Source organism: Salvelinus alpinus, chromosome 28 (genome assembly GCF_045679555.1).
Source record: "Salvelinus alpinus chromosome 28, SLU_Salpinus.1, whole genome shotgun sequence".
In the NCBI taxonomy this organism is placed as follows: domain Eukaryota; kingdom Metazoa; phylum Chordata; class Actinopteri; order Salmoniformes; family Salmonidae; genus Salvelinus; species Salvelinus alpinus.
This window is the reverse complement of record NC_092113.1, coordinates 22072230-22098455: the sequence shown is the minus strand read 5'-3', so window position 1 is coordinate 22098455 and position 26226 is coordinate 22072230. Positions and strand designations below refer to the sequence as shown.

The 26226-nt window shown below is 41.6% G+C and overlaps 1 protein-coding gene and 1 pseudogene across 2 annotated transcripts in view; both read left to right on the top strand.

Moving 5' to 3' along the window:
• Positions 1-12948: 12948 nt before the first annotated feature.
• Positions 12949-14833, top strand: LOC139557413 (E3 ubiquitin/ISG15 ligase TRIM25-like; annotated as a pseudogene).
• A 3807-nt stretch (positions 14834-18640) lies between these two features.
• Positions 18641-26226, top strand: part of LOC139557412 (MICOS complex subunit mic25a-like) — a 68000-nt gene continuing 60414 nt past the window's right edge. For both annotated transcript variants that reach the window (XM_071372184.1, XM_071372183.1), the window contains exons 1-2: positions 18641-18880; positions 22721-22817. In XM_071372184.1, coding sequence (XP_071228285.1) covers positions 18797-18880; positions 22721-22817 — 181 coding nt within the window. In that variant the 5' untranslated portion in view covers positions 18641-18796. The remainder of the gene's footprint in view (positions 18881-22720; positions 22818-26226) is intronic.

Genomic DNA, 26226 nt, shown 5'->3' with positions numbered 1-26226 from the left:
GCTAGTAGCGTTTCAATCAGTTACGTCACTTGCTCTGAAACCTAGAAGTAGTGTTGCACCTTGCTCTGCAAGGGCCGTGGCCTTTGTGGAGCGATGGGTAACGATGCTTCGTGGGCGACCGTTGTTGATGTGTGCAGAGAGTCCCTGGTTCGCGCCCGTGTTGGGGCGAGGGGACGGTTTAAAGTTATACTGTTACACAAAGAAAAAGCCATATCTCAGACTGGCCAATAAAAATAAAAGATTAAGATGGGCAAAAGAACACAAGACACTGGACAGAGGAACTCTGCCTAGAAGGACAGCATCCCGGAGTCGCCTCTTCACTGTTGACGTTGAGACTGGTGTTTTGCGGGTACTATTTAATGAAGCTGCCAGTTGAGGACTTGTGAGGCATCTGTTTCTCAGGCTAGACACTCTAATGTACTTGTCCTCTTGCTCAGTTGTGCACCAGGGCCTCCCACTCCTCTTTCTATTCTGGTTAGAGCCAGTTTGTGCTGTTCTGTGAAGGGAGTAGTACACAGCGCTGTACGAGATCTTCAGTTTCTTGGCAATTTCTCGTATGGAATAGCCTTCATTTCTCAGAACAAGAATAGACTGATGAGTTTCAGAAGTAATTTCTTTGTTTCTGGCCATTTTGAGACTGTAATCGAACCCACAAATGCTGATGCTCCAGATACTCAACCAGTCTAAAGAAGACCAGTTTTATTGCTTCTTTAATCAGAACAACAGTTTTCAGCTGTGCTAACAGAAAATCTTTGGAGGGAGCTGAAAGTCCGTATTGCCCAGCGACAGCCCCGAAACCTGAAGGATCTGGAGAAGGTCTGTATGGAGGAGTGGGCCAAAATCCCTGCTGCAGTGTGTGCAAACCTGGTCAAGAACTACAGGAAACGTCTGATCTCTGTAATTGCAAACAAAGGTTTCTGTACCAAATATTAAGTTCTGCTTTTCTGATGTATCAAATACTTATGTCATGCAATAAAATACAAATTAATTACTTAAAAATAATACAATGTGATTTTCTGGATTTTTGTTTTAGATTCCGTCTCTCACAGTTGAAGTGTACCTATGATAAAAAGTACAGACCTCTAAATGCTTTGTAAGTAGGAAAACCTGCAAAATCGGCAGTGTATCAAATACTTGTTCTCCCCACTGTATGTAGATATTCCATAAAAAATCTGCCATTTCCAGCTACAATAGTCATTTACAACATTAACAATGTCTACACTGTATTTATGATAAATTGTATGTTTTTTTAAAGGACCAAAAATTAGCTTTTCTTTTACAAACAAAAACATTTCTAAGTGACCCCAACATTTTTTGAACGGTAGTGTATATATGTGATGGAATGTGTAGACATTATGGACAGTATGTGGATAGAATATATAGTATATTTGAAGAATACGTGGATAAAATAGTATATGTACAGCAATGGTTGAATAGGATAGACTTGAGTAGAATACAGTATATACGTATGAAATGGGTAAAACAGTATGTAAACATTATTAAAGTGACCAGTGTTCCATTATTAAAGTGACCAGTGTTCCATTATTAAAGTGACCAGTGTTCCATTATTAAAGTGACCAGTGTTCCATTATTAAAGTGACCAGTGTTCCATTATTAAAGTGACCAGTGTTCCATGTCTATGTACATACAGTATGGCAGCAGCCGACAAGGTGCAGAGATGAGTAACCATGTGGTAGCCGGCTCGTGACTAAGTTCAGGGTAGGGTACTGGGTGTAGGCCGGCTAGAGATTGCTATTTAACAGTCTGATGGCCTTGAGAAAGAAGCTGTTTTTCAGTCTCTCTGTCCCAGCTTTGATGCACCTGTGCTGACCTCGTCTATGAATTTGAGAGTGGATACATTTCTCCAGGCCCATCCCTTAGCTTTTTACCAAAACAGAGGTGGGGTGACCACTTTGTTATTGTTTCAATGAAAGACTCTAGCTTTAATTGGTACAATGGGGTGCATTGTTAGTGTGTCCTCCTCAGAGTCATCGAGACGCCTGTGACTGATCAAACTATTTATACATTACAATTCCATTGAACACCCTCACCGTAAAAATAAATATCTCAGAGCTAACGGAATAATGGAAAATGGATATCAGGGTTGATATAAACACACATATACACAGCACATTTCCAAAGAGGGGCCAAGCGTACTCACAATACCCTGTGTTGTATGGAAAGCCCCCTGGAGATAGCCGACGTCTGGAAAAGGTAAGAAATCTCTGCCTTCTCCTGTTTGAACTGCACGCTCAAACGAGGACTTAGCCTAAATATTTCCACTGAGAGAGACGGCAGAATGTTATCACATGTGGAGGTTATATACACACCCTCACGCATATGCACAGACATACACACCTACATGCCCTTATACACACAGACACACATGCACCACATGAATAGACACACACGCATATACACACAAACATCCCTGTAACACAAACATTACTCCACATTTGGATATAGAGATGTGATGACAGCATATGGGTATACCTGAGACCTTTACTCAATCAAAGACCCAGTAAATCATCTCCAGTTCAGATATAAAACGGAGGGGTGTATAAGAACTGAGACAGGTATTGTCTTCTGACTGGTTCTACCTTGCGTGCCACTATGTCATTGTCTCTGTAACATGGAGGAATGCCTGACAGAAAAAACAAGAAGAACCCAGTCTCAGAGTAGAAAAAGGGAATGAACGAAGGAGAGAGGCAGGGAGAAAAAAGTCTCCCCAAACAGAACCAGATGGAGGGTGTGGGGCGCTCTTTGATCTCCTCTACTCTGCCTGATTGATGTTGCACATTTCATTTCCTCGTCAGGGATGTGACATAATGTTTCGGCCACTATTTTCTCTTTTTTACTAAATCTCTCTTTTTTTCTGCAGTGGTAACACACCAAACAATGAAAAGACTGACCATCGAAATCAAAAATGCTGGAAAAAGACAACTTGACTGGAAATATTTCTGAACCCTCCAGTTCTGGTGAATCTACTTGTAATGAAGCAGTTCACAGCTAACGTGTCATAATAAGACACAGTGAAACTGCTGTGTGTGAGGGAACATGTCTGTTATAGCATGGCTGACATCCACCGGAATGTTCTATACTTTAGCTATGACCTCAGTCCACATCTATTCTAATTCAACAAGAGAAATGAGCAGTAGTAAAGCAGAGATCTCCAATGGTGTAACCCAAAGCTTTAATGATGACTGCAAACACACTGCTTTAATATCTAATTTCCCGACAGGTTATTTTGGACTCAGAATTGCTATTTAATAGATCTATTATACGGTGGTGAGTGAGTTATGACTCTACACAGGGGTTTTTCAATTATTCTTACAATATTTTGTGTGTGAAACATTGGCAGCCTTGAAGAAAAACTCCATTGCATGTTAAATTCGTATTATTTTCCCACATGCCAGATACTTTGAAATAACACTCAAACCAATCCCAAAGAATGGAAGCTAACAAAGTGATGAATTGCACAAATTCCAACAGGGATACTTTCCCCTCCCTCCTGTCACACAGCCACCCTTCACCCCACTGCCCAAAGCTGTGGGACACCCCCACATCTGGCCTCCATTTCCTCCAGCGAAGAGACACTTCCTGTGGGCAGGGTTTGAGGGGGAAAGGGACTGCATGTCTAATGTTTGGATATGCTGAGGGTGCAGCAGGGGCAGAGGTGATATAGATTTGGACACAGTTCAGGGTCAGAGGGGTATCAACTAATGTTATGGTTAGAGCAGGATGGGCTTGGCCTGGATAAGAGACGGTTGCAATAAAGAATATTACTGAAATCTCATTGTCTCCTTAACATATTTAAAAGTTTCAAAATGTCAGTCTACAGTGACAGACAGTTATTGGTTGCAACTTTCACTGAATACCTTAGTAAACGTAGAGCAGTGTTGTTTGATAGAAATACAGTAAGCCATCAAATGTACCAGTGTGTAAATGAAACTGCTGTATAGTAAACAGTATATACAGGTAGTAGGAATATTCAGATGTATAGTAAACAGTATATACAGGTAGTAGGAATATTCAGATGTATAGTAAACAGTATATACAGGTAGTAGGAATATTCAGATGTATAGTAAACAGTATATACAGGTAGTAGGAATATTCAGATGTATAGTAAACAGTATATACAGGTAGTAGGAATATTCAGATGTATAGTAAACAGTATATACAGGTAGTAGGAATATTCAGATGTATAGTAAACAGTATATACAGGTAGTAGGAATATTCAGATGTATAGTAAACAGTATATACAGGTAGTAGGAATATTCAGATGTATAGTAAACAGTATATACAGGTAGTAGGAATATTCAGATGTATAGTAAACAGTATATACAGGTAGTAGGAATATTCAGATGTATAGTAAACAGTATATACAGGTAGTAGGAATATTCAGATGTATAGTAAACAGTATATACAGGTAGTAGGAATATTCAGATGTATAGTAAACAGTATATACAGGTAGTAGGAATATTCAGATGTATAGTAAACAGTATATACAGGTAGTAGGAATATTCAGATGTATAGTAAACAGTATATACAGGTAGTAGGAATATTCAGATGTATAGTAAACAGTATATACAGGTAGTAGGAATATTCAGATGTATAGTAAACAGTATATACAGGTAGTAGGAATATTCAGATGTATAGTAAACAGTATATACAGGTAGTAGGAATATTCAGATGTATAGTAAACAGTATATACAGGTAGTAGGAATATTCAGATGTATAGTAAACAGTATATACAGGTAGTAGGAATATTCAGATGTATAGTAAACAGTATATACAGGTAGTAGGAATATTCAGATGTATAGTAAACAGTATATACAGGTAGTAGGAATATTCAGATGTATAGTAAACAGTATATACAGGTAGTAGGAATATTCAGATGTATAGTAAACAGTATATACAGGTAGTAGGAATATTCAGATGTATAGTAAACAGTATATACAGGTAGTAGGAATATTCAGATGTATAGTAAACAGTATATACAGGTAGTAGGAATATTCAGATGTATAGTAAACAGTATATACAGGTAGTAGGAATATTCAGATGTATAGTAAACAGTATATACAGGTAGTAGGAATATTCAGATGTATAGTAAACAGTATATACAGGTAGTAGGAATATTCAGATGTATAGTAAACAGTATATACAGGTAGTAGGAATATTCAGATGTATAGTAAACAGTATATACAGGTAGTAGGAATATTCAGATGTATAGTAAACAGTATATACAGGTAGTAGGAATATTCAGATGTATAGTAAACAGTATATACAGGTAGTAGGAATATTCAGATGTATAGTAAACAGTATATACAGGTAGTAGGAATATTCAGATGTATAGTAAACAGTATATACAGGTAGTAGGAATATTCAGATGTATAGTAAACAGTATATACAGGTAGTAGGAATATTCAGATGTATAGTAAACAGTATATACAGGTAGTAGGAATATTCAGATGTATAGTAAACAGTATATACAGGTAGTAGGAATATTCAGATGTATAGTAAACAGTATATACAGGTAGTAGGAATATTCAGATGTATAGTAAACAGTATATACAGGTAGTAGGAATATTCAGATGTATAGTAAACAGTATATACAGGTAGTAGGAATATTCAGATGTATAGTAAACAGTATATACAGGTAGTAGGAATATTCAGATGTATAGTAAACAGTATATACAGGTAGTAGGAATATTCAGATGTATAGTAAACAGTATATACAGGTAGTAGGAATATTCAGATGTATAGTAAACAGTATATACAGGTAGTAGGAATATTCAGATGTATAGTAAACAGTATATACAGGTAGTAGGAATATTCAGATGTATAGTAAACAGTATATACAGGTAGTAGGAATATTCAGATGTATAGTAAACAGTATATACAGGTAGTAGGAATATTCAGATGTATAGTAAACAGTATATACAGGTAGTAGGAATATTCAGATGTATAGTAAACAGTATATACAGGTAGTAGGAATATTCAGATGTATAGTAAACAGTATATACAGGTAGTAGGAATATTCAGATGTATAGTAAACAGTATATACAGGTAGTAGGAATATTCAGATGTATAGTAAACAGTATATACAGGTAGTAGGAATATTCAGATGTATAGTAAACAGTATATACAGGTAGTAGGAATATTCAGATGTATAGTAAACAGTATATACAGGTAGTAGGAATATTCAGATGTATAGTAAACAGTATATACAGGTAGTAGGAATATTCAGATGTATAGTAAACAGTATATACAGGTAGTAGGAATATTCAGATGTATAGTAAACAGTATATACAGGTAGTAGGAATATTCAGATGTATAGTAAACAGTATATACAGGTAGTAGGAATATTCAGATGTATAGTAAACAGTATATACAGGTAGTAGGAATATTCAGATGTATAGTAAACAGTATATACAGGTAGTAGGAATATTCAGATGTATAGTAAACAGTATATACAGGTAGTAGGAATATTCAGATGTATAGTAAACAGTATATACAGGTAGTAGGAATATTCAGATGTATAGTAAACAGTATATACAGGTAGTAGGAATATTCAGATGTATAGTAAACAGTATATACAGGTAGTAGGAATATTCAGATGTATAGTAAACAGTATATACAGGTAGTAGGAATATTCAGATGTATAGTAAACAGTATATACAGGTAGTAGGAATATTCAGATGTATAGTAAACAGTATATACAGGTAGTAGGAATATTCAGATGTATAGTAAACAGTATATACAGGTAGTAGGAATATTCAGATGTATAGTAAACAGTATATACAGGTAGTAGGAATATTCAGATGTATAGTAAACAGTATATACAGGTAGTAGGAATATTCAGATGTATAGTAAACAGTATATACAGGTAGTAGGAATATTCAGATGTATAGTAAACAGTATATACAGGTAGTAGGAATATTCAGATGTATAGTAAACAGTATATACAGGTAGTAGGAATATTCAGATGTATAGTAAACAGTATATACAGGTAGTAGGAATATTCAGATGTATAGTAAACAGTATATACAGGTAGTAGGAATATTCAGATGTATAGTAAACAGTATATACAGGTAGTAGGAATATTCAGATGTATAGTAAACAGTATATACAGGTAGTAGGAATATTCAGATGTATAGTAAACAGTATATACAGGTAGTAGGAATATTCAGATGTATAGTAAACAGTATATACAGGTAGTAGGAATATTCAGATGTATAGTAAACAGTATATACAGGTAGTAGGAATATTCAGATGTATAGTAAACAGTATATACAGGTAGTAGGAATATTCAGATGTATAGTAAACAGTATATACAGGTAGTAGGAATATTCAGATGTATAGTAAACAGTATATACAGGTAGTAGGAATATTCAGATGTATAGTAAACAGTATATACAGGTAGTAGGAATATTCAGATGTATAGTAAACAGTATATACAGGTAGTAGGAATATTCAGATGTATAGTAAACAGTATATACAGGTAGTAGGAATATTCAGGCATCTCAGACATCTTAGGGCCGTTCCAGACACCTGTTTTAGAGTAAATCCATAAAAAGTGTCCTTTAAATCTACATTGCTTGAAAAGCGGTGGGATATTTGTTTTGAAGGTGGCTCTTAGAAACCCCCCCCCCCCCCCCCCCCGAAAAAGACTGTTTCATTACTGTTCCAAGATGGGGGCTTAGAATGCTTTTTTTATGGATTAAGTTCATAATCCCCCAAAATATACGGGCCTACTGATTCTTTCTAAGGATTGACAAAATATAATTCTCTCTCACTCTCTACCTCCCTCTCTCTCTGCTACTGTGATGGCACACTGTGGTATTTCTCCCAATAGATATGGGAGTTTATCAAAATTGGGTTTGTTTTCAAATTCTTTGTGGATCTGTGTAATCTGAGGGAAATATGTGTCTTTAATATGGTCATACATTTGGCAGGAGGTTAGGAAGTGCAGCTCAGTTTCCACCTCATTTTGTGGGCAGTGTGCACATAGCCTGTCTTCTCTTGAGAGTCAGGTCTGCCTAAGCTTTGACTATGTAGAGATTCCGTGTGCATAGCCTTTCTCAACAGCAAGACTATGCACACTGAATCTCTACATAGTCAAAGCTTTCCTTAAATTTGGATCAGTCACAGTGGTCAGGTATTCTGCCACTGTATACTCTCTGTTTAGGGCCAAATAGCATTCTAGTTTGCTCTGTTTTTTTGTTAATTCTTTCCATTGTGTCAAGTAATTATATTTTTGTTTTCTCATGATTTGGTTGGGTCTACTGTAATTGTGTTGCTGTCCTGGGGCTCTGTGGGGTCTGTTTGTGTTTGTGAACAGAGCACCAGGACCAGCTTGCTTAGGGGACTCTTCTCCAGGTTCATCTCTCTGTAGGTGACGGCTTTGTTATGGAAGGTTTGGGAATCACTTCCTATTAGGTGGTTGTAGAATTTAACGGCTCTTTTCTGGATTTTGATAATTAGCGGGTATCTGCCTAATTCTGCTCTGCATGCATTATTTGGTGTTTACGTTGTACACGGGATATTTTTGCAGAATTCTGCATGCAGAGTCTCAATTTGGTGTTTGTCCCATTTTGTGAATTCTTGGTTGGTGAGCGGACCCCAGACCTCACAACCATGAAGGGCAATGGGTTCTATAACTAATTCAAGTATTTTTAGCCAGATCCTAATTGGTATGTCGAATTTTATGTTCCTTTTAATGGCATAGAAGGCCCTTCTTGCCTTATCTGTCTGTCTCTCCCTCGTTGTCTGATTGAAAATTGCTACAGTATTTTGGAGAAAAGGGTGCAATGAAATGAATAAAAAAGTGGTGCCACTTCAAAGCCCAGCATATTACCAGGAGTTTAAAGTTACCTGTGGTGCCAAAGGAGTTTTAATATGCACAGGGAAATGGCACACACACTCGCTAGTCAGGCTCTGCCTCTAACAGTAACCAATCTGCCTCTTAATAACTAAATGGCAATTTATGAATTACAACTCAAATCTCTGCCATAATAGCACCAAATGATTCTCTCCAAACGCACTGTAGCACAGCAAAGTCAAGTCCCAGTCCAACTCTCCAGCAGAGGATGCCAAAGGCACTATAATAGTGAATTAGTAGTGGATGCCTAGTGGCCTGGAATGTTTTTGGGGTACTCTCCCTGACATAGGCCACCTGTGTGCTCTCTGATGGTGTCAAGTCAAGTTACCTCGATATTACTAAAGGTGTCCCTCAGGGGTCGATTTTGGGACCTGTCCTCTTTACTATTTATATAAATAATATTGGTTTATCTGCAAAAACCTGTAACATTCATCTGTATGCAGATGACACTGTTATGTATGGTATTTCCCCAACGTCTGACCAGGCTATGTTGGAGCTGTAATCTGATTTTGTTGCCTTGCAGAAAGTCCTTGTTGATTTACGTTGGTACTTAATGCAGGAAAAACTACATGTATGCTGTTTTCTAATTCTCATAGAAATATTTTAGATGGCTTTCACATTTATGCATTGCATGGTTCTTTCATTGAGCAGGTTCCCACCTATACATATCTGGGCTTTTGGATTGACAATAATGTGGAGTTTAAAAAGCATACGGTGGCTCTCTAAGGCTCTCTAAGGTCAGGGCGTGACAGTACCCCCCCAAAGGTGCGGACTCTGGCCGCAAAACCTGAACCTATAGGGGAGGGTCTGGGTGGGCATCTATCCGCGGTGGCGGCTCTGGTGCGGGACGTAGACCCCGCTCCACTTCTGGCTCACCCCACTTTGGTGGCGCCTCTGGTGCGGGGACCCTCGTCGCCGACCCCGGACTGGGGACCTTCTCCGCAGGCCCCGGACTGGGGACTCTCATTGCGGGCCCCGGACCGGGGACCCTCGTTGCGGGCTCCGGACTGGAGACCGTCGCTGGAGGCTCCGGACCGGAGACCGTCGCTGGAGGCCCCGGATTGGAGGCCGTCGCTGGAGGCCCCGGACTGGAGGCCGTCGCTGGAGGCTCCGGACTGGAGGCCGTCGTTGGAGGCTCCGGACTGGAGACCGTCGTTGGAGGCTCTGGACTGGAGGCCGTCGCTGGAGGCTTCGTGCCATGGATCATCACTGGGCCGTGGAGACGCACTGGAAGTCTGGAGAGCAGAGCTGGCACAACCCGTCCTGGCTGAATGCTCACCCTAGCCCGGCAACTGCGGGGTGCTGGCACAGGACGTACTGGGCTGTGGTCACGCACCGGAGACACAGTGCGCAGAGCCGGCGCAGGATATCCTGGACTGAAGAGACGCACTGGAGGCCAGATGCGCTGAGCCGGCACCATCCGTCCTGGCTGGATGCCCACTCTAGCCCAGCCGATGCGGGGAGCTGGAATATAGCGCACCGGGCTATGAGTGCGCATTGGAGTACACCGTTCGCTCCACCGCATAACACGGTGCCTGACCAGTACGACGCTCCCTCCGGTGAGCACGGGGAGTTGGCTCAGGTCTCCAACCTGACTCAGCCAATCTCCTCGTGTGCTCTTCTCGGGCTTTCGTGCTAGCCGTGTCCCCTCGTAACGCTGGGCCCCCTTTCTAGCTGCCTCCGCCTTCCTAGCTGCTTCCACCTGTTCCCATGGGAGGCGATCCCTTCCAGCCAGGATCTCCTCCCACGTCCAGGATCCTTTGCCGTCCAGGATGTCCTCCCATGTCCAGTCCTCCTTATCACGCTGCATGGTCCATTTGTGGTGGGAAGTTCTGTCACGGCCATCGAAATAAGTGGACCAAAGTGCAGAGTGGTGAGCGTACATTTTCTTTTATTTAGTAAAATGTCGCCAACAAAACAAGAAATAACAAAAACGACCGTGAAGCTTACAAGGGCAATAGTGCCCCTAACAAAGACAACTACCCACACTCTAAGGTGGCAAAACAGGCTGCCTAAGTATGATTCCCAATCAGAGACAACTATAGACAGCTGTCCCTGATTGAGAACCATACCTGGCCAAAACATAGAAACATAACACCTAGAAATAAAGAACATAGAATGCCCACCCAAATCACACCCTGACCAAACCAAATAGAGACATAAAAAGGCTCTCTAAGGTCAGGGCGTGACATACGGATGAGCTAGTTATTAAGAAGCTGAGATTTAAAGTAGGCTTCTTTTATAGAAATAGATCATGCATCTCCCTAAACAGCAGGAAGCAGATTGTACAGTCAAATTTCCTGGAAGTTCTTGACTATGGTGACACCATTTATCGGAATGCAGCAGCCACTACTATTAAACATTTCGATGCCGTCTACCATAGCGCCCCTTGCTCTATCACAGGCGACAGGTTTAATATGCATCACTGCATCATGTATCAAAAGGTTGTCTGGTCCTCATTGAAGTCCCGTAGATCACTTCATTACCCCCTTGTTGTTTACAAATCTCTACTACACAAGATTCCAACCTACCTCACTTCACTGTTAACATTGTAAAATATGAGACACCAAACCCGTTCACAGGTCTCAAGGTTCACAACTTTCGAGATTCCACTAGTACGTATTTTTGGAATAGCCTACCAAACTCCCTACATCTTGACACTCTGGTGCCTCTTGGCCAGTTTAAGACTTTAATGTTAAATTAATTTAATGAGAATCACAACTGTTTGGATTGAATGTAAATAATTGTACTTGTGGTGTTTGAAGTTGTAAGTGTTGATTGTGTAATTTGTAGTTAACTTTTATTTTTATTGATCATTTTGAATTTGTTGTATTGTTGTCCTCTGGTCAACATTGTAAATGAGACCTTGGTCTCAATGGGTTCCCCTGAATAAATAAAAGTTACATGGCAACGTCCAAGACACAATTAATTACATGAAAACCACAGTATGTTCATTATTTAGCGTTACATAACACTTTAAAGGTTGAATTTTGTTAACATTTTGAGGAGAATGTTTTAATCTGCAATATTCCATGATATAGGGTTGGGTTCAATTCAATTAAAATTCTTGGAATTTGGTTTACTTTCTGAATTGACTAGAATTTAAATAGAATTGACCCCAACCCCGTTGTCTTCCGACAGGTGGCGTCACTCCTACGCAACGCTCGTCCCTCAATCAGTGCAGGCAGAATCGGTGCACGATCTGATGTAAGACAATGTCCCAACTCTGCTCTGTCTGTTATTTGTTATCTAGGCCATACGTTTTAGTCATGCTGTATGATCACAGGAGGGCCACCTGGCAAGCCCCTGCTGGACTTTTTGAGTTTTTTTACTTCCCCTGTTTTGTCCTGAAAGACACACTCAAGCATTTAAAAAAAATAAAAAATCCTGTTGAAAAACAAAATCCCACGTATAAATACAATAATGTACAAACACTTAAGGGTAAAACATTTTTTTTGAGCAAAATAGTGTTTTTCATGGAGTTGGTCTGAGTAGGCCATTCAAGGAGTTGGTCTGATGGTGCCTTCTGATGTCATCCCTCCCTTGCTTGAGGAACAATAAAGGAGCGATAGAGATGTGCCTTTTGTTAAAGCTGAAAAGGAGACTGAAGTAGGACTTTAAGCCTGCAATGAATTCTGTGTTTGCTTGTTTTTAGCTGTCCTAAATATACTAACCCCAAAAAATAGAGACCTCTTCTTATCCGCTGTTGAACTGGCTTAAAACTTGTAATTTTCCACCACTTCTGTAAAAACACTAAACAAAACACAAATTGGGAGACACTGGAATTGTAATTTAAAGTGAAGTGTTTACAGTAAACACAGTATGATGGGGGACATGTTGTATGTACAATACTGAGTTCACCCATCTTACATTGCAGTTTCCTATAACCCAGTCAACCATTAGTGTACAACTCTTCACCAGATCCTAATTTCTTTCCTCAGGTAAGAGATTCTTTTTGTTAGTTTAAATACTTTTGATTAGTGGATTCAGAACATATTTTAATAATGACGTTATTATTTGTTCTGTCGACTCACTGTCAAGGATGGCAGGAGTCTTGGCAGTATCACTTCTCAGAATGCTATTCAGCACACGTTACGACTTTGGTTGCCAGTAAATATCATTGCTCACTTCCTTGTCTTGCTCTCATTCCATTGGTCTCTTCAGTATGCTCTGAGGCCAGTGTGGAGAATCAGAGTGAAAAAGGAAGGACCATGCCTCTGTCTAAACCAGAGAAGCTGTTAGAACATGAGCTCAGCTGCCCTATCTGCCTACAGCTCTACACAAATCCGGCCTATCTGCCCTGTGGCCATAACTACTGCCATGCCTGCATTAACGCTAGACGCCCGCAGTGGAGAGAAGAGCCTGCCTCGCTGCCCTGAGTGCAGAGAAGAGTACAGTGGTACAGAGACACTGCACAAGAACTTCAAGCTCTGCGGCATCATAGAAGGCTACAGGGCCATTGCGCTAGAGGAGAACCTTGGGAGAGAGCCGCTGGAGGTACGCTGCGACCACTGTCTGGACACAGAGACGTTGACCATCAAGACCTGCCTAAAGTGTGAGATGTCCCTGTGTGCCAGGCACCTGCAGCGCCACTCTGAGAGGGAATCCTTCTGTAGCCATGACCTGGTGGAGCCCCAGACTAAGCTGGGCCTGAGGAGCTGTGCTATTCATTGATGCCTGCTGGAGTACTTCTGTGTCAGCGACATGACCTTCCTCTGCGCCTCCTGCTTCATCAAGGGCACCCACCAGAATCACGATGTCCTTACTATCGAGGTGGCTGAGGAGGAGATGAGGTCCTAGAGAGCCGGAGCAAGGAGGTGGCCAACAGGCTGCAGCTGACCGAGACCCTGTTGCAGAGGGCTGCTGAGTACCAGGGCACCTCTGATGCTGTGGGGGACAAGCTGATGTCTACTGCTGTGGCCCTAATGGACAGCATGGCTGGCCTGGTGAGCAGGTACAGGGACAGGATGAGCCTGCTGCTGGAGGAGGAGAGAGGCCATCAGAGGAAGATCTGGCAGAGTGGCCTGGGGCTTCTAGAGGAACAGCAGATGGAGCTGATGGAGGCCAACCAGAGCACTGCCGAGGTCCTCACAGTGACAGATAAGCGTCTGTTCATCCACAAGTTCCTGCTGATCGAATCCCAACTCACGGAGGTGGTGACAGGCACTGTGGCCAGACTGCTCTCCAAAGAGCCTCTCAACACCAAGCGGCTCCAAGCCAGCCTGAGGAAGAAGGACTTCAGGGCAGAGATGGGCCAGCTCCTCCAGGCCCTCAACGTCCAGCTCAACCCTCTGGAGTTGACCTTCAACATCACCACAGCGCACCCCAGGCTGCTGCTCTCCAACGACCAGCGGACAGTCAAGTACATTGGCACCAAGCAGGCCTCCACTGATAACCCAGAGAGGTTCAGTACCGCGCCTCAGGTCCTCTGCTCCCAGAGCTTCACAAGTGGGGAGCACATCTGGGTGGTGGAGGTGGGCGACCAGAGCATGTGGTCAGTGGGCTTGTGCTACAAGAGCGTGCCCAGGAGGGGTGACCACAGCCGGCTGGGCCACAACCCAGTCTCCAGGCGCCTGCAGTGGAAGAACAAGAAGCTGACGGCGTGCCATGCCTCCTCAAACATGGCGCTGGCTGAGAAGACGCTGAGGGTGGAGGTGGCGCTGGACTATGAGGGGGGCACACTGATCTTTCACAGCACCAAGGGCTGTTGGGAGCACCTGCACACATTTAGGGCTGTGTTCGAGGAACCTGTGTACCCTGCGTTCAGCATCCACTCCGCCACAGCACAGTCCTGGATCACCCTCCAGAGTGGAGTGTGACACCTCAGCATCCACTCCGCCACAGCACAGTCCTGGATCACCCTCCAGAGTGGAGTGTGACACCTCAGCTTCCACTCCGCCACAGCACAGTCCTGGATCACCCTCCAGAGTGGAGTGTGACACCTCAGCATCCACTCCGCCACAGCACAGTCCTGGATCACCCTCCAGAGTGGAGTGTGACACCTCAGCATCCACTCCGCCACAGCACAGTCCTGGATCACCCTCCAGAGTGGAGTGTGACACCTCAGCATCCACTCCGCCACAGCACAGTCCTGGATCACCCTCCAGAGTGGAGTGTGACACCTCAGCATCCACTCCGCCACAGCACAGTCCTGGATCACCCTCCAGAGTGGAGTGTGACACCTCAGCTTCCACTCCGCCACAGCACAGTCCTGGATCACCCTCCAGAGTGGAGTGTGACACCTCAGCATCCACTCCGCCACAGCACAGTCCTGGATCACCCTCCAGAGTGGAGTGTGACACCTCAGCATCCACTCCGCCACAGCACAGTCCTGGATCACCCTCCAGAGTGGAGTGTGACACCTCAGCTTCCACTCCGCCACAGCACAGTCCTGGATCACCCTCCAGAGTGGAGTGTGACACCTCAGCTTCCACTCCGCCACAGCACAGTCCTGGATCACCCTCCAGAGTGGAGTGTGACACCTCAGCATCCACTCCGCCACAGCACAGTCCTGGATCACCCTCCAGAGTGGAGTGTGACACCTCAGCATCCACTCCGCCACAGCACAGTCCTGGATCACCCTCCAGAGTGGAGTGTGACACCTCAGCATCCACTCCGCCACAGCACAGTCCTGGATCACCCTCCAGAGTGGAGTGTGACACCTCAGCATCCACTCCGCCACAGCACAGTCCTGGATCACCCTCCAGAGTGGAGTGTGACACCTCAGCATCCACTCCGCCACAGCACAGTCCTGGATCACCCTCCAGAGTGGAGTGTGACACCTCAGCTTCCCTGTATGTCCATCTATTAACCTTGAAGTGCCTTTGTTACTAACTAACCCAACCATTATCTGTAAATTATTCTAGTAATGGATCTTATCACCAAATGTGAGTAAATTCTAATGAAACAGAATGTAATTACCTCTTAAAATATACAGTAGAATCTGAATTAAAATGTAGTTCAGGCAGGTCCTTATATTGCTGTTTCATACATTACATACATGATTAGACGTAGTAAGTACAGATATGTGTTGTCATTCGTAACTAAAGGAATGTAATTTAATTATTTTGTAAAGAGATGTGACTGTATTTGATCTTACCTGCCAAAAATGAGTGTTGCATTGTTTCATTCAGACCATACATCTCTGAGGTTTTATATTGAGTTGTTTTAGAGTTGATACTTATTAATCAATGTACTATAGTAGGCAAGGCCTACAGCACATGGGAATATTGGATACTTTATATTTATATTTGTTTCAGGGACAAGATGAACCAAACATGTGTGATTTGTAATTGTATTTGAAAATCAGTTCACGTTGGATTCATACACAATAAACAGCTATAAGGCTATGATATTGTACTTTGTGAATGGATTCAAAGTGGTTGTTGAGGAAAGACTTGATCCTCGGGGGAGACACAATGCTCAATGTTTATCTTACAAATAAACAGTGCTGGAAAACAAATGTCATACTTGAGTAAAAGTAAAGATAAAGTACATGAATAGAAAATTACTTAAGTAAAAGGGAAAGTCACCCAGTAAAAAACTACTTGAGTAAGTCTAAAAGTATCGGTTTTTAAATGTACTCATGTACAGTGGTGAAAAAAGTATTCAGTTGTCATACTTGAGTAAAAGTAAAAAGTAAAAGTAAATGCTATACATCAAATGTCTTATAATAAGCAAACCAGACGGCACACGGGCACACTCCAACACTCAGACATAATTTACAAACACAGTATTTGTGTTTAGTGAGTCCACCAGATCAGAGGCAGTAGGGATGACAATGCGTTATATTGATAGGTGCGTGAATTTGACCATATTGCTGTCCTGCCTCAGCATTTGAAATGTAACGAGTACTTTTGGGTGTGAGGGAAAATGTATGGCAGTAAAAAGTACATATTTTCCTTAGGAATCTAGTGGAGTAAAAGTAAAAAGTACAGATACCCCAAAAAACAACTTAAGTAGAACTTTTATGAAGAGATATCCAAGGCTTCAGAAGACTTAACCTGTATAAATTAAATGAGCAAAATTATGTATGTCCACAGTTCAAATGCTGAAGTCAGTAACTTAGTAGGACAGAGGGTGTGAAAGAGATGACTCTAACAAAGATTTCCAGGAATAACATCCCATGAGGCCCCACTCTGAAAGGTCAAAACAGTTTAACAGTTGTCACTCTCACATGCTGTCCCCATCTTCAATTAGAACAACAAATCGACCTTGACAAACCAGCGTAAATACACTGAACATTGTCAAAGACTCCAGTCACTCAAGTCATAGACTATTCTTTCTGCTACCGCACAGCAAGCAGTACCGGAGCGCCAAGTCTAGGTCCAAAAGGCTCCTTAACAGCTTCTACCCCCAAGCCATAAGACTGTTGAACAATTCATCAAATGGCCACCTGGACTATTTACATTGTTTTTTCACTGCTGCTATTTGCTGTTTATTATCTATGCATAGTCACTTTACCCCTACCTACATGTACAAATTACCTTGACTAACCTGTACCCCCGCATATTGACTCGGTACCGGTACCCCCTGTATATAGCCTCATTATTGTTATTTTATTGTGTTAGCATTCATTTTATTTTTTATTTTATTTAGTAAATATTTTCTCAACTCTATTTCTTGAACTGCATTGTTGATTACGGGTTTGTAAGTAAGCATTTCACGGTAAGGTCTACACCTGTTGTATTCGGCGCATGTGACAAATAAGATTTGATTTGAACACAAATATAAACGCAAAATGTAAAGTGTTGGTCCCATGTTTCATGCGCTGAAATAAAAGATCCCAGAAATGTTCCATATGCACAAAAACCTTACTTCTCTAAAATGTTGTGCGCAAATTTGTTTACATCCCTGTTAGTGAGCATTGTATCCTTTGTCAAGATAATCCATCCATCTGACAGGTGTGGCATATGAAGAATCTGCGGAGGAGTATTTCTGTCTGTAATAAAGCCCTTTTGTGGAGAAAATCTCATTCTGATTAGCTGGGCCTGGCTCCCCAGTGGGGTCTTCTTGGCTCCCAAGTTGGCTGGCCTATGTCCTCCCGGGCCCACCCATGGATGCGCCCCTGCCAAGTCATGTGAAATCCATAGATTAGGGCCTAATGAATTTATTTCAATTGACTGATTTCCTTATATAAACTGTAACTCAGCAAAATCTTTGAATGTTGCATTTATATGTTGCGTTTATATTTTTGTTCACTATACATTGTCTCTACTGAGTTAGGAAATCAGCTTTTAGTTTTCTTGCACCTTATTTGTGGAACAATCTTCAAGATGTTCTTACATGCTATGTTCTGGTTCTTCTAGGCCAATTCAGAAAGCTGACTGAGGACCTTATTGCTGATTAATGTCTTTGTTTTTTATGACCATATTTTTCTTTCTGCTTGCATTTTGTATTTATATTTTCATGTGTGTATTTTCTGTAATTTATGTAACTCAGGGCTCATCTATAAAAAATACCTTGGTCTCAGAATGACTCCCTGATAAAATGAAGGTTAAATAAATAGAAAATTATTAAGTAGGTACCACTCGATATGACACACTGGTTTCTGTCTTCCAACCTATCTTGCCCTACAAAACACATATTGGTTCTGACAGCTCATGGCCTGCGTATTTTGCAAAACTTTGTGCACAGTGCCCTCTACTGACATATGCCGTCGGAAATCGTATTTAAACAAATTAAACTACATTTCCCATTAACCTTTCGGTAGCACCTCGAACGTCCACAAATTCCATTGGATCACATCACATTATCGTCCTATGGCGTACGAGAATACAAACCCATCCATTTATATTCAAATTCGTATGATTCGTTCTCGTAAAGAGATTCAATCTGTCAAAAATAGCTGTCAACACAGTGGGGAAGTGAACACCCTTTTCTACCATTTGGAAGAATATTTGGACGATAGAGATGGGATCTGGTCAAAGTGCGACCAGGAAAGTGTCTTTTGGAGTGGATGATGAGGACACAGTACGGGTTCTTCGTGGTGTAAAGGTAACATTCTTGGCTGCTATCATACTTCTAGCTAGCTAGCTAGTTACACTAACGTTAGCAAGGCGGTGTTCAAATGTGTCACCAGTGTGAGACGAATGTTTCAATTTAATATTTATTTGTCTAACTGGTACAATAGTATTTGGTCCAATGGCTGTGAAAGGATGCTAGCTACATGTCGTGAGTGATGCTGCCAGACTAGCGCAGCGATGCCACCCCTATGTCTGTCACCTTGTATGAACTGGGCGAGGTTAATAACGTTAACTAGCTAGGACATACGTGGTAATATAAAATGAGCCATTTAGGCGGGTGTATGCAGGAGAAGAAACCTGTCATCACAGCAATGTATGTTAGCTAACTAGACATAATCTCGAGGCCTACTGTTCTAGTGGTTTACACTATAAGCCGATTGGGTATGGTAGCCAGCGAGTGACTAGCCAGACATCTGCAGGCAGGATCATGCTGACCAGACCACTCGCGCGAATGTTGATTTTGTCCACCCACACCAAACGCGATCAGGACACGCAGGTTGAAATATCAAAACGAACTCTGAACCAACTATATTAATTTGGGGACAGGTTAAAAATAATTTAAACATTTATGGCAATTTTGCTAGTTAATTTGTCCTGGGATATAAATATTTGGTTGTTATTCTACCGGAAATGCACAGATAAAAGAGTAAACCAAGTTTGTTTCTAATAATCTGTCCCTCTTCAGGCTTCTTCTTTAGACTTTATATGGCAGTTGGCAACCAACTTTAAGGCGCATTACCACCACCAACTGGACTGGAGTGTGGACCTCAGTTTGTCTTTCAATCACCCCCGTGGGCACATGCTCCTAAAAACCAATGAACTGAGGTCCACACTCCAGTCCAGTTGGTAGTGGTAATGCATCTTAAAGTTGGTTGCCAACCGCCATGTAAAGTCCGAAGAATAGGAAGCCTGAAATAGGAGAGATTACAAACTCGGCATTAAACATGTATGGCAATTTAGCTAGTTAGCTTGCACTTGCTAGCTAATTTGTCCTATTTAGCTAGCTTGCTGTTGCTAGCTAATTTGTCCTGGGATATAAACATTGAGTTGTTTTTTTACCTGAAATGCACAAGGTCTTCTACTCCGACAATTAATCCACACATTAAACGGCCAACCGAATATTTTCTAGTTATCTCTCCTCCTTCCAGGCTTTTTCAACTTTGAAATGATATGGTGATTGGCATCTACACTTTTACCACGACAACCGGCAAAACATTTAGTCTTTCAATCACCCACGTGACTACGCACTACTATGCTTTACAACCTATCCACAAATTAATATAGTTGGTTCAGAGTTATTTTAGATTTTTCAACCTGCGTGTCCTGATTGCGTCTGGTGTGGGTGGACAAAATCAATATGCGTGCAATGACGCACGCGTGAGAGCGGTCTGGTCGGCATGTAGCGCGATCATGGAAAAATACATTTAGACATGCATGTTATTTAATAATTTCATCCAAACTGCTTGCGCGCATCAACGAGCGTCTGCGTAGTCAGGCGCTAAAATAGTTTTTGGGCTACATTTTTTTATGCTTGACGCGCTGAAAGTCCCGCCTCTCCCATCTCCTCATTGGTTTTTAGGAGCATATACCCACATGGGTGATTGAAAGATGAACTGAGGTCCACGCTCCAGTCCAATTCATGGTGGTAATGCACCTTAAAGTTGACTGCCAACTGCCATATAAAGTCCACAGAAGAAGAAAACTGACAGAGGAGAGATTTCTAGAAATAACTAACTGTAAACGTCCCCTTTTATCTGTGTATTTATTCTCGGAGTAGAGAACACACACTTTTGTGTGACTCAAAATGGGTCAAAATTCTACGAAGAACCAAGAAAAAAGGACCTTGTGCATTTCAGGTAAAATAACAACCCGATGTTTATATCCAAGGACAAATTAGCTAGCAAGCTCAAGCTAGCTATCTAGCTTGAGTAGAGGACCTTGTGCATTTCCGGTAAAATAACAACACAATGTTTATATCCCAGGACAAATTAGCTAGCTAAATTGCCATAAATATTGAAATGCTTTTCAACCTGTCCCCAAATTAATATAGTTGGTTCAGAGTTCATTTTGATATTTCAACCTGCATGTCCTGACCCGCAAAACACCAGTCTCAACGTGAAGAGGTGACTCCAGGATGCTGGCCTTCTAGGCAGAGTTGCAAAGAAAAAGTCGTATCTCAGACTGGCCAATAAAAATAAAAGATTAAGATGGGCAAAAGAACACAAGACACTGGACAGAGGAACTCTGCCTAGAAGGCCAGCATCCCGGAGTCTCCTCTTCACTGTTGATGTTGAGACTGGTGTTTTGCGGGTATTATTTAATGAAGCTGCCAGTTGAGGACTTGTGAGGCGTCTGTTTCTCAGGCTAGATACTCTAATGTACTTGTCCTCTTGCTCAGTTGTGCACCGGGGCCTCCCACTCTTTCTATTCTGGTTAGAGCCAGTTTGTGCTGTTCTGTGAAGGGAGTAGTACACAACGCTGTACGAGATCTTCAGTTTCTTGGCAGTTTCTCGTATGGAATAGCCTTAATTTCTCAGAACAAGAATAGACTGACGAGTTTCAGAAGAAATTTCTTTGTTTCTGGCCAATCGAAACCCAAATGCTGATGCTCCAGATACTCAACCAGTCGAAAGAAGGCCAGTTTTATTGCTTCTTTAATCAGGACAACATAATTGCAAAAGGGTTTTCTAATGATCAATTAGCCTTTTAAAATGATAAACTTGGATTAGCTAACACAGCATGCCATTGGAACACAGGAGTGATGGTTGCTGATAATGGGCCTCTGTACGCCTATGAAGATATTCCATAAAAAATCAGCCGTTTCCAGCTACAATAGTCATTTACAACATTAACAGTGTCTACACTGTATTTCTGATCAATTTGATGTTATTTTAATGGACAAAAAATGTGCTTTTCTTTAAAAAACAAGGACATTTCTAAGTGACCCCAAACTTTTGAACGGTAGTGTACATTAGATGGTATGAAGAAGGAATTCTCCAAGCCACATCTTCATACACTTGTCAGACATAGAGAACTGATACTGTATACAGGTTGTTTGGGTGCGATTGGTCCATGGGTGGCTTTAAAAATGTTTTTGTGATTCCTCATGTCTTACGTTTTGGTAGGAAGAAGTTTCGTCCAAATCAAATGTTGGGTACTATATTTAGTATCATCTGAATCCTATAAATTAAAATAGGCAATTTGGGTGCAATCAATTATCTTAATTTCTCAGAGATCAAATAAAAGTTCAACAAAATAATGTTTCAGGAATGCCAATTTTACCTCTCTAACTACAGAAACGATTTCAGAACAATCTGTGATGGTGGGTGTCATAGCTTGCTGAAATGACATGGAATGACTCGGCTGTTAAATGAGAAAATCTTGTGCCTGCTCAGCTGGGCACACGCACTCGTTGCAGACTGTTGAACCTTTGCACCTGCTGTCTGCCCTACGGGGAGTTTAGTCTAGAATAGACGTTGCCTTGTAAAAGTATCTTCTTGCTATTGATCAGTTTCTCTGAACTTATATCAACACATTATCATTGTCAACTAGTGAATAGAGTTTGATTATGGCATACAAAGGTTTTATGAGTAGCTTGTAGAGTGTTTATAAATCAGTAATGAACAGTGACCTTTATAGGCTAACACATTTAAAAAAAAAAATGTGACGTACAACTACTGATAAACCCTTAACGAATCCTTTATAAATTGTAAATAAAGAGCTTACTGAAAAATGACAAAATAATTCCAAGGGTTTTCGTAGATATGTTTGCCTTAATGCTAATCTTCCCTCTCGTCACTGTTGTGTTCAGCTGTCAGAGGATGTTCTCCAGAGGATGAGGGGAGCAGGTCCTGCCAACCAAACAGCAGACCTCAAACCACCGCCCCCCACCAGCCCCAAGAAAGAAAGTAAGCTAATTTACCACCTCCACTTTTCAGTCCTGCTCAACTCTTTATGACCCAACATAACAGAAAAAAATGTAATAGCTGATGATAAATCTGTTTCACACAAGTAAGTGGGTTTTGAGACTTGAATGTACAGCCTCATTGACCAGAGTAGGTGACACACTTTACAAACTGGTCACAATAATACACCAAGGACATACAGTGCCTTTGGAAAGTATACTTTTCCCACATTTTGTTACGTTACAGCCTTATTCTAAAATTGATTTAAATAGTTTTTTCCCCTCATCAATCTACACACAATACCCCATAATGGCAAAGCAAAAACAGGTTTATAGAAATGTTTGCTAATTTCTTAAAAATATAAATATCAGATTTACATGAAGTTTTCTGACCCTTTACTCAGTACTTTGTTGAAGCACCTTTGGCAGTGATTTACAGAATTGAGTCTTCTTGAGTAGGACGCTACAAGCTTGGCACACCTATAGTTCTTCTTTGCAGATCCTCTCAAGCTCTATCAGTTTGGATGGGGAGTGTTGCTGCACAGCTATTTTCAGGCCTTTCCAGAGATGTTTGATCAGGTTCAAGTCCGAGCTCTGGCTGGGCCCCTCAAGGACATTCAGAGACTTGCCCCGATGCCACTCCTGCGTTTTCTTGGATGTTTGCTTAGGGTTGTTGTCCTGTTGGAAGGTGAACCTTCGCCCCAGCTTTAGAGCAGGTTTTCATCAAGGATCTCTCTGTACTTTGCTCCGTTCAACCAGTACCTGCTGCTGAAAACATCCCCACAGCATGATACTGCCACCACCATGCTTCACCGTAGGGATGGTGCCAGGTTTCCTCCAGACATGACGCTTGGCATTTAGGCCAAAGAGTTCAATCTTGGTTTCATCAGACCAGAAAATCTTGTTTCTCATGGTCTGAGAGTCTTTAGGTGCCTTTTGGCAAACTCTAGCGGGCTGTCATGTGCCTTTTACGGAGGAGTGACTTCCGTCTGGCCACTCTACCATAAAGGCCTGATTGGTGTAGTGCTGCAGAGATGGTTGTCCTTCTGGACGGTTCTCCCATCTCCACAGAGGAACTCTGGAGCTCTGTCAGAGTGACCATCGGGTTCTTGGTCACCTCCCTGACCAAGGCCCTTCTGCCCCGATTGCTCAGTTTGGCCAGGCGGCCAGCTCTAGGAAGAGTCTTGGTGGTTCCAAACTTCTTCCATTTAATAATGATGGAGGCCATTGTGTTCTTGGGGACCTTCAATGCTGCAGACATTATTTGGAAACCTTTCCCAGATCTATACTGAGACACAATCCTGTCTCGGAGCTCTACGGACAATTCCTTCAACCTCATGGCTTGGTTTTTGCTCTGACATGCACTTTCAACTGTGGGACCTTATATAGATGGATGTGTGCCTTTCCAAATCATGTCCAATCAATTGAATTTACCACAGGTGGACTCCAATCAAGTTGTAGAAACATGTCAAGGATGATCAATGGAAACAGGATCCACCAGAGCTCAATTTGGAGTCTCATAGCAAAGGGTCTGAATACTTATGCAACATTTCAAAAAAACTGTTTTCACTTTGTCAGTATGGGGTGTTCTTGTGTGTAGATTGCCGAGGATATATATAATTTTAATCCATTTTAGAATAAGGCTGTAACTAGGGATGCACGATATATCGGCGAACATATCGGAATCAGCCGATATTAGCTAAAAATGCCAACATTGGTATTGGCCCGATGTCTAGTTTAACAACGATATCAAAGCTACGGTGCATACCTATATAATGTAGGTACATGACCTAAGGATGCTACATAAATGTTGCGCTACACGTGCAACACAGCATTCCTAACCTAGCCCACAATGTCTGCTGTGTGGATCGAGCAGTCAACAAGTCGAGCAGTCATTTGAAAGAGTAAGAAAATTTCAGCGAGACAACTCAAAGGCGAAATCCATGAAAGCCAAGATAATGGAATTCATTGCCCTTGACAATCAACCGTTCTCTGTCGTGGGTGATGTTGGCTTTCGCCGACTGGTCGAGCACAGATACACACTAGCAAGTGCGCTATTTTTCAGATGCCGCTCTACCGGAGTTAAACAGTAATAGCGTCACTGCTATACATACTATGGAATGCCGTTTGGGTCTTTGTGTGTCAAAAAAGATACAGTAGCACTGTCAAAGCTGTACAAAGAAGTCTGCAAACACGCAAACATCGGCCAAGAACGATGTGTTTACAATATTGCGTTGGTAATAAAGCGTCATTTGTTTGACTGCAGCTTCTGGGGTAGCTAGCTTTAGCTTGGTACCTTGCTAGCACCAATACAACCAGCTTGAAAACAATGACCAGCAGAAACTGCAGCTATTTTCATTATTCTTAGCAATGATTTAGGAATCCTTGTGAGTAAGTATTAGCAAGGTTGCCATTTGTTTGCCTATTGAAATAGAACTTCAGTTCATGAAAATAAATAGCTAGCTGGCTACTTAACCCTGTTGCCCAAAGTTAACGTTATAAGCAGCCAGCTAGCTTCATCTGACTAGTGAGACTCGACCGGACCGGGTTATGTGTTGTGAAGCTAGCCACAATAAGGATTAGGCACAATAGTGGAATTTGCGGTTTCAAAATAAAAGTTTGTCATTGACAGTGATGCAAATGAATACAAATAGGAGAATTTTGCCATACTTTTATTTTGAAGGCTAACCGCAAAGTCCACTATTGTGGCTAATCCTTATTGTGGCTAGCTTCACATAGATGGGTCCGACCACCGTTAACCAAATAAGAACTGTCTTATAAATTAGGGTTATTTTAGATGATGACACCTAGCTAGCTAACTATAGCTACTGAAACAGATGTCGTGTTGCTATGTTTTTGGGGAAGAACACTGTTTGCATCCATGAGCTAGCTAGCTTTTTTTTATGACCAGCACTGTAGGTGCATGAGACAACTTTACCAGCATCATAGCATACGTATCGATGAATCGTTGTGACATATGAAATAGGAGTGATAGTGTAATCAATGTGTAATAACTACTGTGACGTGCAGTCATATTCAGGTCCTGACTGGTCAACAAGCTTTTTTGATACTTAAATAGTGTTATTTGACGTGTATCCTTTTTGACACACAAAGACCCAAACGGTGTTCCTTAGAGGTCCTGGTTGAGAATGAAACGACTGAACAAATGAACAACGAAACAGCACAGCAAGTAAGTGAAGGAAATAGGTTTTGATTATGTTTTTACTGGTAATGGGGACATATGTAAATGCCAACAAAATAACTTTTTGAGTTGTGTGTGTGTGTGTGTGTGTGTGTGTGTGTATATATATATATAACCTTTATTTAACTAGCCAAGTCAGTTAAGAACAAATTCCTATTTACAATGACAGCCCGGAAGACGCTGGGCCAATTGTGCTCCGCCCTATGGGACT